Below are 16271 nucleotides of genomic sequence, written 5' to 3'. Positions count from 1 at the left end.
ATGCTGTAACAAAAATCATAGACAAGTCCAACAAACAAAGGAGAGGAGTGTTCTTTAATGGATAAAAAGGAAGAAGTTGGGGAGGGTTGTTTGGAGAAAAGGAAGGGTTTGGAGTGATAATGGTTTCTCACCGGCTGGGTTGCTGGGGTAGTGGTTGTCTTGTAGGAGATGCAGTGTACAGTTGAGCCTGGGCAGTGCGGGGGTTAGGAGTGCCAGCCCTCTCTGCGGTCAGAAATCTGTGTGTAACTTAGAGTGGGCCCCCACACCTGCAGGTCCTCTGCACCCAACTTGGGATTAAACCAACTGCAGATCATGTAGTGCTGTAGTAGTTCCTACTGGTAAAAATCGGTGTGCAAGTGGACTCACACAGTTCAAACCTGTGTTGTTCAAAGGTCAACCAAATATCTGTTCCAGTCAGGTCCTGTAACTGGTGAATCTGTCCTGTTGATGATTCTTCTCAGGGTCTGAATCTGACAGTTCTTCCTGTGATTGACATGCAGTGGTGCTTTGTGAGAGCTCCCCCTTTTGGCCTCCTGACTCCATTTTCATGAGGCTTCCCTTTATTAATTTTCATATGATAATCAAAAACAATTGTCCAGTTTCTGCCATGGATCTGAAATTCTGTATCCAAAATTGCTATAGTCGTTATGAAACTGAGTGACTGAAATGATTGTGGCATTTTGAGCAAGAGCTCCATGTTCAATTTTTGTTGTTGTTAAATATTCCTATTATAAAAATGTTTCTTATCCATGAAATCTTGAATTTTCTTTAAAATGCCACTTTTTGGTTGTAGTCGCTGCTCCTATTCCCCTGGTTGTCTGGGGGATCATTACCTGTATTATTTGCTTCTAGGTCTTAGCAGGGCTTGAGGGAGGTCTAGTCTCCCTGAATATTGGAATGAAGTTTAGTGGTCCGCAGGAAGCAGTGGAATTGACATGTAATTGGCACCAATCCTCTGTCTTTACTGCTTAGCCCTCAGTTCTGTAACCCTCACCCCTACCTCCAGCAGCATCTGAGGGCCTTCTGGAATCCAATTAGAGTCCTAAGGGAGAAGGACCCCCAGAGAAACAGGGGGTAAAGAGAAGAAACACACAGAGAGAAACCTTGTCAGGGGGCAGATATTTAAATACCAGATATTTGAATTTAGAATACGGAATTTCCTATTTCATCTCCAAAAAGATCATCCATGCATTGTCTAGAATTGCTTTTGAATTCCTCCATTTAGTTTTTCTGAAGATGGTCTGTTCCACTGTGAGGGCTGTGCCACACAGCTCAGTGTGTTTGGAGATGCTGAGTGGAAAAGACAGCCACAGGGAAACGGTATGCCCAGAGCTGGCTTGTGGCTTTTGTTTGCTCGTCCCTGTTCACCTATTCATAGTCATGGATCCCTTCTGCTGCTGCCTGGCATCGTGGAGTAACATATAACAGCACCTCGCTGTACCCTGGGGTTGAGAAGAGTCAGGATAATTCGCACTTTCTGGACTGTTCATCTTTCACTAAGACGTAGTGTGTGTCGGGATGACAGAGGGGGGCATGGCTGGACCCACGTGTGGCTTATTCCTGGGTCTGCCATGTGCTCTGTAAGCTGCAAACTGTTTGCTTTAAAACAGCTAATCCTGTACTACCGACCGTCTCCACGGACTGTCTCCTCCTGCATTTTATGTTCAGAACCTACACACACAAACACACATACACACACACACACACCCCAACCTTCTCCTGCATTTTACGATCAGAACCTACTACACACACACATGGATGCACACACACACACACACACACACACACACACATACCGACTGTCTCCTGCATTTTATGATCAGAACCTGCATACATACAAACACACACACACACACCAACCTTATCCTGCATTTTATGATCAGAACCTACACACATACACACACACACACACTGCTTTCTTAACTGATTGAGGAAAAAGCCACTCTGTATCTTATCCTTGAATATCCTGTGTCATCATCATGTATTCTTTAAAAAATTTTTTTTTTTAAATTGAAAGAGAAAGAGAAAAAAGGGGGTGGGGGGAAGAAGGTTGCCATCCAGTGGAAGAAGGAGTAATTCCCAGCTTCATTCAGGAAAAAAAAACGCAGGCTGAAATAAGCTTAACTATTTTAACTTGGCTGGGGATTTTTTATCACCAGAAGGGTTTTTTTCTTTCTTAGCGACTTCGGGAGCCAAATGGGTGCCGTGTGCCTTTAAGGGAAGAAGCGCCTCAGCAAACTTCGCTATAGTTGTGTCTCACCGTTTGGGTAGGGAAGGAAAGCGTTAATTTCTTATTTGTACACTTTTTTTCCCCGACTTCCTTCCTATTCACTTCATTAAATCTAGAGGCAGTTCAGCATGGGAGCCGTCTGTATGTTGAATTAGGGCTCGCACTCTTGCGCAACACGTCACCAGTCGGAAACTGGGGGTTTGCTTCTGTGATTTATTTCAATATTGTGCTGGTAAAAGGTTTGGAAGGGAATTCTTTGTGGGGTAGTACTTGAGCATTGGGTAGCAAGTTTTGTGTGTGTGTCACTAGCCCCTAGCCCTGAGTAGTGTCAGTGAAGCCAGTTGAATAAATATTTTTTTTTTTAAAGAGGAGAACAATTTTAAATTTTCCATGAATAATTTTACTTTCAGGCTGGAGTAATCTTACTCCACTCTCTTAAGTGCGAGAAGCACTGGGAAATATTTAGTGAATTGATTTCCATTAGAAAAAGACCCTTAGAAATCCCTGAACATAAAGCACTGCATATGGATGTGTTTGGGGTCTTTGGGGAGGAGGGAAAATGTTTTGTAGTTCTCTGCATTCCTGCATAAAACCTTAATTTAAGGGGAATAATGGTCAGTACTTTGTGTGTTTCCTTGTAATTCCAAACCCTAAATTTAATAAGAATCTGCACGTATTAGCAATTGTAATAAAAATGGTCTCCCTGGTTCTTTTTGCAGTTTAATTTGTTTTCGCTTCTTAGCTACTCCCAGATTTAGAGATTGAGAAGTCCAAATATCACAAGCTTATGCTTTGTTCCATTCTTGCAAAATTAAGGGAGGGGTAAGAGGAGAAATATCCTTTCACAACTTCCCCCCTCTCCATTTATCCCCCAGAAAAGAAAAACAATGAAAAATTTTACATCATGAAACTGAAAGTGAAGTGTCACAGTTGTTTGGGATTTTCTTTAAAGAGAATAATGTATCAAAATACTTAAACTTGAGAACATGCACATTGCTTTAATTTACATGCATTTAATGAAATAATTCTTTTATCCAAAAAAAAATCATCTTAGACTGCTCCAAAACCACGCAGCCTATTTTCTTAAAGCACTAAAATAAGCTTTAAAATACAAAAAAAAGCATACCTGTTGTTTTTTTTTTTATAAATTTGAATATTAATTTGTTTTCTTATTGGCTTAATTGTTCAAATGTGAGTAAGAATGAGAAACCACCTGAGCTAAAAATCTCTAATTCTGCTGCCTGGAATAATCAGGGGGAAAAAAAAATATGATAAGTAGTTGTCAATATTAAAACAGGCTGAAGGAGGAAGGCTTCGGGCCTTGTAGTAGGTAGAATGAAACAGCAGATTTGAGTCTCCACAATCCTTTCAGTATTAAATTTTCAGTAAAATAAAATTACTTGTATATGAAAACATAGCCTTTCCCCAGCTCTCTTTTTTTTCCTGATCAGCTGATGAAGAGACTAGCAGCTCGCTGCTTTGCTGGCTTGTTAATTTTATCCCCACTAACTGTGATTTCCGATAGCCGGCCTGCTGATAGTGGTAAGGTAAATATCCTTTTTCGTTGCCGTCTTGAAGATTCAGTAGAACTACATCCCAGGCATGTGTAGGTGTGTAACACATCAAAAGCCGGTGTTCTCCGTATTTCTGTGTGTAACTGGGTGCTTGAGGAGAGCAATACCATTAACTGTTGACAGCCTTGCATGCTGTATTTATTATTAGCATGTTCAGCCTCCAAGATTTGCGGGACAAATTTCCTTTTCTTAATCTTCGCTTTAGCTGCAGTGTGTTTAGCTGTATAGTGGGTGTCCTGCTTTTAGTCAAATGAATATTAATGAAATAACGTGGAGCTTTTTTTTTTTTTCTTCCTTCTTTTTTCTTTTTCCTCATAACTCATCAGACCTTGCCTCCTTCATAGTGGTTATCTGCACACTGTAGGATCGTGATGGAAATTGTCTTTTGATTATTAAGGCCTGGGCTCAGGCTGTCCCTTTAGGATTCTGTCTGTGTGCATGTTGCTTCTCTGGGTTTGCACATTGGAAGATGCATAGAAAGCCTATTTTTTTCTTTCTGAAATCCCACTGGCATTTTTAACATGCCAGGTTGTTTTGTGTTCTGCACCAGGTTTTCTTCACAAAACCTTTCTTTTTCAGAAGGCATTGTACATAAGTGAAAGAAATTATGTCTGAGCTGTAATCACTCTTTATATTGATTGTTATACTCACATGATCATAAATATTAGCCATGTTTGGTTCTGTGGAGAAATGAAGGTAATTGCCTTATGATTAGAGCTCTTTTCAGCTACGAGAAAGGATTGATTAGCATTTGCATACTGGAGGCAATATTGAGAGGCAGGAGGAACAAATAACAACATCAGTTATTTTGTGTGAGAAACCAATCTTGATATGCAATTTAAAGGTCTTTTTAAAAATTTTCTTTTCCATGGTCAAATTTTCTCTTATCTATTGCTGTTTTTTTCTTTGCAGTTTTTCCTTTCCCTTTATTTTCCTTAAGTTTTGAGATTAACCAGGAGGGGGAAAAAAAGTTTAAACTTCTGGGTCTGTCACATGGATCTCTTAGCCCATTATGAACAGGCTTCTTCTTATACCTGGTTGTTTTTATAGCTATTTTATTATCTCTCTGCACTAGTGCTGCTGGCTCTGGTTTAAAGCAAGCGTTTGCAGGTAATTGGAAAAAAGTGTTTTTTGTTTGTGAGTGTGTGTGTTCTTTATCGGATGATTTAAGTGCGTTTACCCAGGAATGTGGCTTTGTACTTCCCGTTTCCTTGTTTACTAATTGCTATGTTAGAAGAAAATCTGGATGGAATTTTGACTTACGTTGTGAATCATGAATAAATTGATGTAAAACCTCAAAGAAGAGAAGGTCAAAGCTTATATGAATGTAAGGATGCAATCTTAGGGAAATTTTTTCCTCATTCACCCCTTGTTTCAGTTTACCTTTGACTCTCTACAGAAATAAGACAGTAAAGGTCTTTTCCTACATCGAGCTGAAATGTCATTTGGTTTTAGTTATCTTCAAACACTTAAATGTATAAATCTCTTCGTATTTGTCACATTCTTCGCTATTAGTGTTTCGGGCCTTCACATATTTTGATCAGGAAATAAGACTTGGGTTAAAGATACATTTATCCAATATGGTGGTTTTCTATTTTTCTTCTTATTTCACTGATTACTGTTAATTTCTACTTTGTTTGTTTCATTTTGTTCTAATTATCTAATTTTTTTTTTCTTTTTAGTATTCTCTTGTCTTGAATTTTTCTCCTTCATTTCCAATTAACAGGCCATTGAAGACGGCAATTTGGAAGAAATGGAAGAGGAAGTCCGGCTTAAGAAGCGAAAAAGACGAAGAAACGTGGATAAAGATCCTGCAAAAGAAGATGTGGAGAAGGCCAAGAAGAGGAGAGGTCGCCCTCCAGCTGAGAAGCTGTCACCAAATCCCCCTAAACTGACGAAGCAGATGAATGCGATCATTGACACGGTGATAAACTACAAAGACAGGTGAGCACTCAGTCCCTCACCTCCGTCGTCTTCACCAAGACCACAGGTGCTGCTGCCTGCAGAGCGTGATCCATCGCGGTGCACCCTGGGTTCCAGGGCCCTTTCTTCCTCCTGGTTTATGGGTTTTGCTCCAGAGGTATCAGTAAACTTGGATGCAATTTAGAGAGGCTACGCTTGATATTTTGTATGATGTTTTACCAGGTATTATGTAAGATATTTGGAAATAGGAGTTTAGATGACAAAATTAAAAAACAAAACAAAACCCTAAGGGATTTCCGAAATACCATCATTTGTATGGAAGGATTGGAAACAGAGTGAAATTATTCCTTTGGCTTGAATTATTAGAGGGGAAAAAAAAGTCTTAGCACATTTAAGGTGAATATTCACGTTAAGACTTTGTTTTAAACCAAACCGATGCTTCCATCAAAATACCGGTTCTTCTTTCCTTCCAAGGTATTTTGATGGAAGCATCGGTTTGGTTTAAAACAAAGTCTTAACGTGAATATTCACCTTAACTATGCTAAGACTTTTTTTCCCCCTCTAACAACTCAAGCCAAAGGTATAATTTCACTCTTTTCAATCCTTCCATATAAATTTCTGAGCACTTGTTCAAGCCATCTCCTTCTTCCTAATAACCCTACCTAAAGAGGATGGTTTTCCAGCAACTTTATCTCTTTTTCATGGAGCTTTTGAATGTGAACTTTGAGAAATCTGTACCAGACACTATCTCCAGGCCATTTTTAAACAGTAAACAATTATTTGAAAACCAAAGTAAAGATGTTTTGAGATGTCAAGCAGCTGTATGTAGTTGATAAATTAGGCTACATTTTGGTTAGTTGATTTGGTTTCTATTCAGTAATCATGTGATGCAGTTTTAATTGGAAGGTCACATCTCATTTCAGTTGAAAAAACTGATGAGAAAAAACACATTTTATGTCTTGGTTTCCTAGTGGCATGAATCAATTTTTAGTTACCAGAAACCTTTGATATTAACTCTGCTGCTCTGTATACCTGGAATTGTTTGCCACAAATAACTTAAGTTGTGCTTTTAGTCCTTCACTGTAACTTTAGCACATGTTTTTGTAGGAGGAAGAAAACCTCATCATAAAGATTAAGTAGAACAAGCAAGAAATTTTCAACCATAGGGTTTTATTAATAGCTCCTTACAGAAAATATAAAGACTTCTCAGAAAACAGTGAAAGGGGAATAGGCGCAACTGTGTGTGAACAGAGTCTGAAGTTCTCGGGCCTCTTTCCCTCCCGGGTGTCTCGGGTTCCCTCCTGCTTACTGTTCTCACTGTTTTCTTTTCTTTTCTTTTTTTTTTAAGTCATTTCCTTTCAGAATTCTAAAGTGGCTACAAAGGGCGGCCCCATTACATCACGTCTGGTTAAGATGTTCATTGACATGGGGGAGTGACAGTAATCTAGGAAAGGAAGTTTGGCCACGAGATCATTCTTTGCCCAGGTGAACACGCAGACTTGTCACCCAAGCATAAGTCGTGCTCTCTGTCAAGTCTCTCTCCCTTCTTGGCTATACCGGTAGGTTGGCTGGAGGCAGAAATCGTTTCCAGGAAGTCAGTTTGGACACTTAGACCTTATTTATTAGCTCCTGGCATAAAGAGAAATAAGTAGAGGGTGTCATTCTGCATATACCTCTAACTTTTTGCCTTTGTCTCTGGAGAGAGACACGTCTGTGGCTTTGACCAGGTGTGCCTTGATGTTTAACAGGCATTGTGTTCATGACCTGCTGAGTGAGCCTAGGTCTGCCGGAACACTGAGAAGAGCCAAGGAAGTCCTTGGAGGTTTAGAAAGTCCTTTTATTCCAGGTGATGTCTATCTCTTCCTTTAATGGTATAAAAGAGGTCACCACCCGGTAAACCACATACTGCCAACAGATTGTTTTGTTTTATATTTCTTTTTTTTTCTTTCTTTTTTAAAGCAAGCACATAAATCTAGCGAGAATTCCTATAAAGCGTCAGGGTTCCCCCACCCCACCAGCATCACCACCTTTTTTGAAACACCTAAAAGTCTGGCAGCAGCACTGTCCCTAGGCTCCTCTAAGGTACCCGTCGGAGCAGAGAATTGGCCGTTGCCCCCCCTCCCCCGTGGGCTGTCCCTCTCTGGATGGCCACCGTCCCCACCGGCCGCTATCATCCCTCCAGTGTGGAGTGTCGGTTGTCATTTATCATTGTATTTTTCATTCCTGGCTCATTTCACTCCTTTAGATCACCTGCAAGCTCCGTAACCTTTGGGTTTGTGATTTGCTGATGCACAGGGCCATAGGCTGACAACTTTTCCAAAAACCACCCCCAAATACAGAGTCATATGAAGGTCTCTCCCTTAAACCTCAGCTAAGCATAGCACAGTAGTTTAAGCTCTGGTCTTGGCTTAACTACCTGCATTCCAATCCGAACTCTACCATTTACTGCCTGTGGGGCAGCTGGGCAACTGACTTAACCTCCCTGACCCTCAGTTTCCTCGTCCACAAAATGGAGTGATTACAGTACCTGCCTCTAGAGGTGTTAGGAGGATTTGATGAGTTAATATAGCTCTTTGAACAGTTTAATTATTAATAATCAGCCTTTCAGACTATTTATAGCAAATCAGGTGGGTGAGCGGAGCTCTGAGCACCATAAAGAAAATGTCCTTGCTCATACGGTTTTCATACTGTAATTTCTAAAACCAGGAACGTGCAGTTTCCCTGGGACTGATGATGGAGCATGCCTTTGGTTGTACTACAGAGCGAGGATATTTAAATATTTCAACATGCAGGCATTGAATCATTTGTTTTTTTCCTCTTTCATTGGTTTTATTTATTTTACTTTTCCTTAAAGTACTTATTCTATTAGCACCCACATTTAGGTATGTTCTGGGAAGTACATTCTGCATGTTTCATATGCATTTCGTGTTAGTCATCCTCTAGAAAAAAAGCTTACTCTATGTTTTTTATGTCTCTTACCAAATTTGGCGCTCAAGTAGGAGTCACTCAAATTAGGAGCGCCTTTAATTAGATACATCATATTTTTGGTTTTAGAAAATGCTGCCGAGAAATGTACTTCTCCATGTGTTGAGATTTTTGCACCAGTAAAGTCAGCGACTAATATAGTAATTCAACCTACCTGTGAAAGAAATACCACCTGGACCAACCTCCTTCCCATCACCTCAGTCAAATGTTAGGGCTCTGACAGTCCTGGAGATTAATAGAATATTAAATAAGAACGGGCATCTATATTTAACTAATATATAAGAATTAATTAGCTCTTAGGAGACAGTCTTCTTTTTTTTCCCCCCAAAGTTCTTGCATGATTTCGGGACAGATGTAGCTTTATATTTTTAAAAAGAACAAGGATAATTTAAGTATCTACTTATTGCTTTTGTTTTCAGTGCCAGACCTAATTTTTTTAGAGAGGTGCTTTTCAAAAATGTGACACCCTGCCCCCCCAGAAAAAAGCCAATAATCCTATGTGACACAAATATGAACTCTCTCTACAGCCGTCTCTACTAGAGGTAGCACTGGTCTATTATTGCCATTCTCATCATCTTATATCTCCAGTAGAAAACTTGATGTGAGGTAGTGTTGGAAGGCTTTGTTTTGATTTATTAAGCGTGCTTACATAGAAAGCTTTTAAAATTGTACTGTCAGTTAATATGATATGTAACCTAAGGGTCTTTACTTCTTGGAAAAGGGACTTATCCCAGTCTACATCTGTACCCTCTAAAATCGCCCCTGTGAAGAGATGGAGAATAAGATGGTGAAGAATGGGGTCTGGGGGAGCTATTCCCAGTCTAGAGGCATGGCTTATAGTTCCTGAGATAAGGAGGGAGTTTCCCAGAGGGGATTCTTAGTATTGAAGGGGTTTCGGCTCTGTCTGGTCCAGTTTCCCAGCTGTGTCTCCCTGTGTCACCCCCAGCAGACTATCACCTAACCTCGTGTGGACACGCCCAGCCTCAGCTCACTGTGTCAGGAAGCCATTCACGACACCAAAGGACAGCCCTAAACACGACAGGCATTTCCTATATTAAGACAGACTCAGCCCTCTGACTTCTAGCTATTTGTTCTGCTTGGAACTTCAGAGAGTCAGTCTTCTCATTCTGAGAAATAGCCTTTAAAATATGCATAAACATATCAGCCTCAAGCCATTCTCCTTCAAGTTGAAACGCCTCACTTTGCCGTCTGAGTGAAGCCTGGACTTGGGCCACCCTCGTCCCCCTCCTTAGACACAGTTTGCTTCCTTAGTGCCCCATTAAAAACATGGCACCCGGAACTCCAGAAGGACTCCCTTGGCGGCTAGTTGCAGGATGCTCGGTAGCCTTCTTTTTCTGGACACCAAAATTCTGTTACCATCACTCAGGAATGTGTTAACTTTCTCCACCAACCTTGACTCAGAGTTAACTCCCATTGAAAACATGGCTTGCTGAAAAACTCACTCCCCTGCAGCACATACACACATTTCTTTTCTCACATGAATGCTGCCAAGGTTAGCCTTCAGCTAAACCTTTGACTTTTGTCTTTATCCTGTATCTGCTTATTCTTATTCCTGTCTAGTTTCATCTTACTGATTGTTGTCCCATCGTTCTGGTCCATTGATGTAACACTGAGTTTTATGCCCTCTTTTAAAAAAAGACACGTTGGCTTGTTTTCCCAAGTTGTTGCTGTCATCCAGAGGTTTGCTATAAGCTATTGCCGAGAAACTTCTAGAGGGCAAAGGACACGTCCTCTATAACATGCCCCTGAAAAGTCACTTAAGGTTGACGTGCATTTATTAATCAGTAATCTTTAAAGTTGATGGACCATCTGTGAACTTTACATGGCCATGCTGTCATTGTCACCTACACTCATCTCTCCTTTCTCAAGGTTATCAAAAAAAGTTAAACCCAAGATATACTGTGTTTCTGGCCTCCCCAATCCATCAACCTAGAAACCCTGCTGAAAGAATGAAATGAGGTTAGCTTGCCATGGCTTTCTCTCAGAGACCCCCTACCAGTACTTAATGATGTTATTTATCTTCTCTAAATAGCCCTGTGGCATCTGAATAATTTCTCCGAAATTTTGACCCGAGGTCCACATCAAGCACAGCCCTCTCGAGTTTCCCTTCTCCTTTTGAAAGCGGGACATTTGCTTATCTCTAGTCTCCTGATTCTATTCTCTGTGATTTCTTAAACATCATTAGCAGAAGCAATCTACTTACTCTTTCAGGATGTAATTAGTTTGTAACTGGACACTTGAACTCATTTGAAATGGCTTGATAGGCTCTATCGACTCTCTTATGAGTAGCTTTTGTCCGACATTTCTTATGCCTTGCTTTTCAAATCTGAGCATTGTTCACATTCCTGAAGAATCTGGAAACAGGGCATGAGGAGGTTATCGGCACCTCCTCCCCCTCTAGCAGCTGTTTGAAGACTGGCAGGAGTGTTCCTTGAGGAGGGGCCCTGCTGTCTCCAGAGGGTCTGGACTTCAGGTGCAGCCCTGCAAATGGACTTGGGAGCAGTGGGGAGCTGGGAGACACCTGCCTAACCCTGGCACCCAGCGGGGCATCCGGGGGGTGGCCGAAGGGCTCTTTCCTCCTTGATGCCCTTCAGGCTCTTCTCTCTTCCCCAAGGCTAGTCTGTCTTCTTCTTGACCCTCATTTTAATAAACCCTGATGATATCTTTAGGATTGGTGGAAAGCTTCAGCATGTTCTGAATCTTAGCTCTCCCCACATTGTAGAAAATCATTTATTGATCCTGGAAATATTAATTGCATCCCCCCCCCCCACCTCCTTTCCAGCCTTGAGTGCCAGAGGGTTAAAAAACTCACAGGACTTGCTTCCACTAGCTTGCCCTGTGGTGGGGGAGACGGTTCTGAACAGGCAAGCGGCCAGGGGATTTCTGGGAAGTAGGGGTCATGTGAGCCCTTTACATAAGACTATGATAACATTATCTGGTGTTTATGGTCCCTTTGGGGGCTTCCCAGGTGGTTCAGTGGTAAAGAATCTGCCTGCAGTGCGGGAGACATGGGTTCATTTGCTAGGTCGGGAAGATCCCCTGGAGGAGGAAATGGCAACCCACTCCAATATCCTTGCCTGGAAAATTCCATGGAGGAAGGAGTCTGGAGGGCTACAATCCATGGGTAGCAAAGAGTTGGACATCACTGAGTGAACATGCACACACATGATTCCTTTTAGGGGAAAAAATACACATCATTATCGCTACATTTACCTGGGACAAGAGAGTCAGCATTTTTACCCTGGTACATTATAGTACCTTTGCAAGGACTTGGGAAACCGCAAACCCAAGGACCAAGAGTACTTGTTTAATTCCTGTACACAGACTCCTTTTTGCAAATGGAGAGTCTCTTGTAGCATTTCCCTAATTTTGAGTGAGGCTGGGCTACTGTTTTAAAGGGCCACATATAGTCAAACCACACTCCAGAAGGGATAGACTCTTCCTTTAAAAAGTTGCCTTTTCTTTAAATATTTTCTTTTCAGAGTGCTCTACCTGGAGTACATTTAGGTATTTACGATGTCAAAGGCTTTCCCTCAGGTATCATCCTGAGGCTTCCATCCAAGATGGACTATTCACACCAGTAAGATACATTTGTAGGAACATACATTTTTCCCCTGGAGGAGGAAATGGCAATCTACTCCAGTATTCTTGCCTGGGAAATGCCATGGACAAAGGAGCCTGGCGGGCTACAGTCCATGGGGTTGCAAAGAGTTGGACACAGACTGAGCACAGTGTACATTTTTAAAGCCAAATTCATACCATTATTTAATAAGCTTTTTTGTTTTGCTTGTACTTTTTTCCAGTCAGGTTGCTGACCCACATAGGTCTGTCCTTCCACACTCTAACAGAATCATTTGAAATTATTCTGTTGGAATCTCCTCTGTTCAGAGCTTCCCTTCCCCAATGAGCTGTCATCTCGGTCAGTCCCAGGTCCAGGAACCATGCCCACCCTTCTCCAGGGTATCTGCAGCATGTCTTGTGATGTGTCTACCGTGCTATATGTCATTCCCAGGATGTTCTTCACTCTTACATATTCTGACACCACACAGTCTGTTTCAGCTTCTGTATCCCCTTGGTTAAGACCATCACCAACCCAAGATCCCAAATGTGTCATGAAAAGAGCACTCCCAATGCTGTGCCTTATTCCCAACATCCCCTTACATACAGAGTTTCCTCAGCATTTCTCCCAGGCCCTTCACTGCTTCTGTGTCTTCACCCTCTGTCTGCATCAGGCCCTCACCCTCATCACTGGCCGTGTGTGGATGGCCTGCCTTCTCTCAGAGACATGGAATCCCTCTTGTCAGATTAAGAACTCGCAGTAGCTCCTCATCGCCTCACCGATGGTCACCAAACTTCCTACCGTGGGAAAGACAGTCTTCCGTGATCTGGCCCTAGGACCTTCTTGACTTCATTTTCCACCATGCAGCTTTCCCTTGTATGTCACACATTCCAGCTGACTGACTCTGCTTTTCCAGCATGGTCTTGTACTTTGGCTCCTCTCTCTCGGGTTTATCTCTGCCTTGCCTCCCGCTCTCCTGGGGCAGAGTGGGCAGTGTCCCTGAGGACGGACGTGTACGTGGCTGTACATGGGCTCTGTATGCCAAAGGCACCGTCTATGCCTGGAGAAAGACCTAGAGGGGATGGGGGCGGTTTTCCCAGCTGTGTCACACCTCTCAGCTACTTCTCTGAAAAAAGTTAAAGTGTTAGTCACTCAGTCATGTCTGACTCTGCAATCCCATGGACTGTAGCCCACCAGGCTCCTCTGTCCAGGGAATTCTCCAGGCAAGAATACTGGAGTGGGTAGCCATTCCCTTTCTCCAGAGAATCTTCCTGACCCAGGGATCGAACCTGGGTCTCCTGCATTGCAGGCAGATTCTTTACCATCTGAGCTACCAGGGAAGCCTACTTCTCTGCCACCACACAAAGGGACACCAGAAGGGCAGTTTCAAAATCCTCAACTGAAGAGGCTTTCCCTAGAGGCCAGCGCCCTCTCTTGTGTGGTGGTTGTCATTTCCAGTTGAAGATGAGCTGGAGATTAACTCTGTGATCCGACTACCGAGATGGTGCTCAGAAACCGAGTTAGGGTTCAGGGCCCCCTCTGGGTGCTGACCGCTGTAGCAAAGTACAGCATCCTGTCTCATGGGCACAACAGCTGTCTGAGGTAAGTACTCACCCCATTTTACAAATGAGGAGCTAGACTCGGGTAGGCTAAAGCTGCCTTCCTAAGACCACCCCCACACCCACCAAGCAGACGCTACCTGTCTCCCACTGCTTCTAGCACAACTGATGGGAATGTGTAGAGGGAGATGGGACCAGAGTAGCAGGCATTGACTTGTTTGGAAGAGGCAGGAAAAGTCCCCAGTCATCTTGCCAGCGAACCCCTGAGGTGGGCAAGGTAGGTAGGTGATTATACTGAGGCGTGAAGTGTGACATGAACCGCCAGAGGTCACCAGCCTAGGAGGAAGCAGCCGGGCTGGGATGAGGACCCAGGTCTTCTGACTCAAGTGTTCTTTTTACTCTACCACAGGTGTAACGTGGAGAAGGTGCCCAGTAATTCTCAGTTGGAAATAGAAGGAAACAGGTCAGGATCTGTCTTGTATTCCTGTGTCTCTATATACAGGTATCCCTTGGCCCCCCACCCGGCCTTCGAAGCAGATCCCTCCAGTGGCCTCCTGATCATCCCTGCTTGTAGTGGGCGATGGAGGCACAGATGTTGCGGCTTCTGTTCGTGCTGTGTTTTCATTTGGGCGTGTCCATCCTGTAAATGCGCTTCTTACAAAGGCATCAGGAGCCGCGCCACCAGCGGGACCCTCCCACCGGACATGGGTTTCTGTCGCTTCCCCTCCTCTTTAAGCGCGGCTTCCGCCTTCCATCCCGCGGGCCTCTTAGCTCTGCGCTGTCTCGGTTCGAAGCTTAATGGAAAGCGCCGGGTGCTGTGCGCGCGTGCTCCCCGCGCTGTCCGACCCCGTGCGGTCACCTGTGCGGACAGTCTGTCACTAGCTTGGGTTCAGGGCGCGACTTCCAGGCTTACCCGTCGCCTATGGTCTAAGCAGCCTCAGGCAGCCTGTTTAACCTTCGTGTGCTCTGCTTCTGTCGGGTGGAGGAAATGCTTTTCTCTTGGAGACTTTGTGAGAATGACATGATGTCGGTTGGGAGAGAGGGGTGTGCAGCCATGACAAAGGGTGAGGAGTTGCTATTAGTATAGTGAAATAACTTCTTTCCCCCTTTTGGTCAGCCTGTACTTAAAAAATATATATACATCGATACAGTATTTTGCCATCATGTTCCACTTTGTCAGTTGCCTCAAAAATGTCCCTTATGGCATTTTTTCCCCCAGTTTGGGGCTAGAAGGAAAAAGAATCCAAGCGGCATTGCAGAACAGATACCGTCACCGGCTGTGGCATTCCGTTTGTATAGGGAGGTTAAATATCAGGGTGATTCATACCCCCTATATCTGTGTGGAGATGAAGCTGTTGGACGAGATTATCTTTTTTTTTTTTATGTTTCTTAGTTAACAGTGATCAATCCTGGAAGCCAGACACACAAACCATACTGGGTACTAAGAGGTGTCAAGAATGCTGTTCTGGTTTTGCCACTATGAGAAAGAACTCGTTCTGGGTTCAAATTTCAGAAGTGAAACAAGAAACCCTTGACTTCTGGGGGCTTGATATGAACCAACACGGCAAATGTTTCCACCATCAGGATGTAGAAAGGAAGCTTTAGGGTCTAAAAGGCATAATGCAGGCTCCATGCCTGGTGCAGTGCACAGGAACAGGCAGAAGCTCCTTCACCCCACTGCCCGGCTTCCATCAGTATAGTCATGTGACCATGAAAAGTGGATTAATAACTTTAAAGGGTATTAAGGGCCCGCAGGGTCATGCCTAGGCTTTCTGAGGAGACGACATGACTGTATATAGTTAGGACCCAGATAAATCTTTTGAAAATACATTTAAACTGCAGCTTCCAGAGGCATAGAAGGGGGTGACGTTTGCTTCCTCGGGACTCTTCCAAGTCTGTCTGGCCCCTTACTGTCACGTATGCTGCTTCTCCCCAAAAGCCCGAGTTTAAGACATGTTGTTCAGAGCTTGCATTATGATTAATTTTAAAAAATTCTTTAAAAAAAATCCCTCCGTGTGTTCAAAAGCACTAAGCATTTTCTACATGTCAGTCTCTGTGTAAGTATTGAGAATGGGGCGGGGGAGGGATGAGTAAAATGAAATGCCTTAAAGCATAGTTGGAAAGACTTATATAAGGGAATAACACCGATCTATCATCTGAATCAAGTGTATATGCCAGGTGAGAGGGTAGGCGCGGCGGAAGCCAAGTCAGTCGGTGGCTTGTGGGGGGAGTGTAAATCCCCCCAAAGTAGCTAGGGGTGCGGTGGGGGAACCAAGGTGGGGGGAGTGAGGTGAAGAGGCCCATGTATGTGTAGGCAGCCAGGGAGGAGGTAGAGAAAAGCGGGACCCCTTCTAGAGACCATACACCTCTCAGTGTGAGTGGGTGCAAGGGAAGAGGGACATAGCACTGGACAGGGTGGC

At 43.3% G+C, this 16271-nt stretch overlaps 1 protein-coding gene across 11 annotated transcripts in view; it reads left to right on the top strand.

Annotated features, from left to right (window-relative positions):
- The window catches only part of SMARCA2 (SWI/SNF related, matrix associated, actin dependent regulator of chromatin, subfamily a, member 2), a 179665-nt gene that overhangs the window by 144405 nt on the left and 18989 nt on the right, over positions 1 to 16271 (top strand). For 6 of the 11 annotated variants that reach the window (XM_005209984.5, XM_059889211.1, XM_024995911.2 and 3 more), the window contains exons 28-29: positions 5531 to 5748; positions 14261 to 14314. In XM_005209984.5, coding sequence (XP_005210041.1) covers positions 5531 to 5748; positions 14261 to 14314 — 272 coding nt within the window. 11 annotated transcript variants of the gene reach the window in all.

This window comes from Bos taurus, chromosome 8 (assembly GCF_002263795.3).
Source record: "Bos taurus isolate L1 Dominette 01449 registration number 42190680 breed Hereford chromosome 8, ARS-UCD2.0, whole genome shotgun sequence".
NCBI lineage: Eukaryota > Metazoa > Chordata > Mammalia > Artiodactyla > Bovidae > Bos > Bos taurus.
Note: the sequence above shows the minus strand (reverse complement) of the source record. Positions and strands in the feature narration are given on the sequence as shown.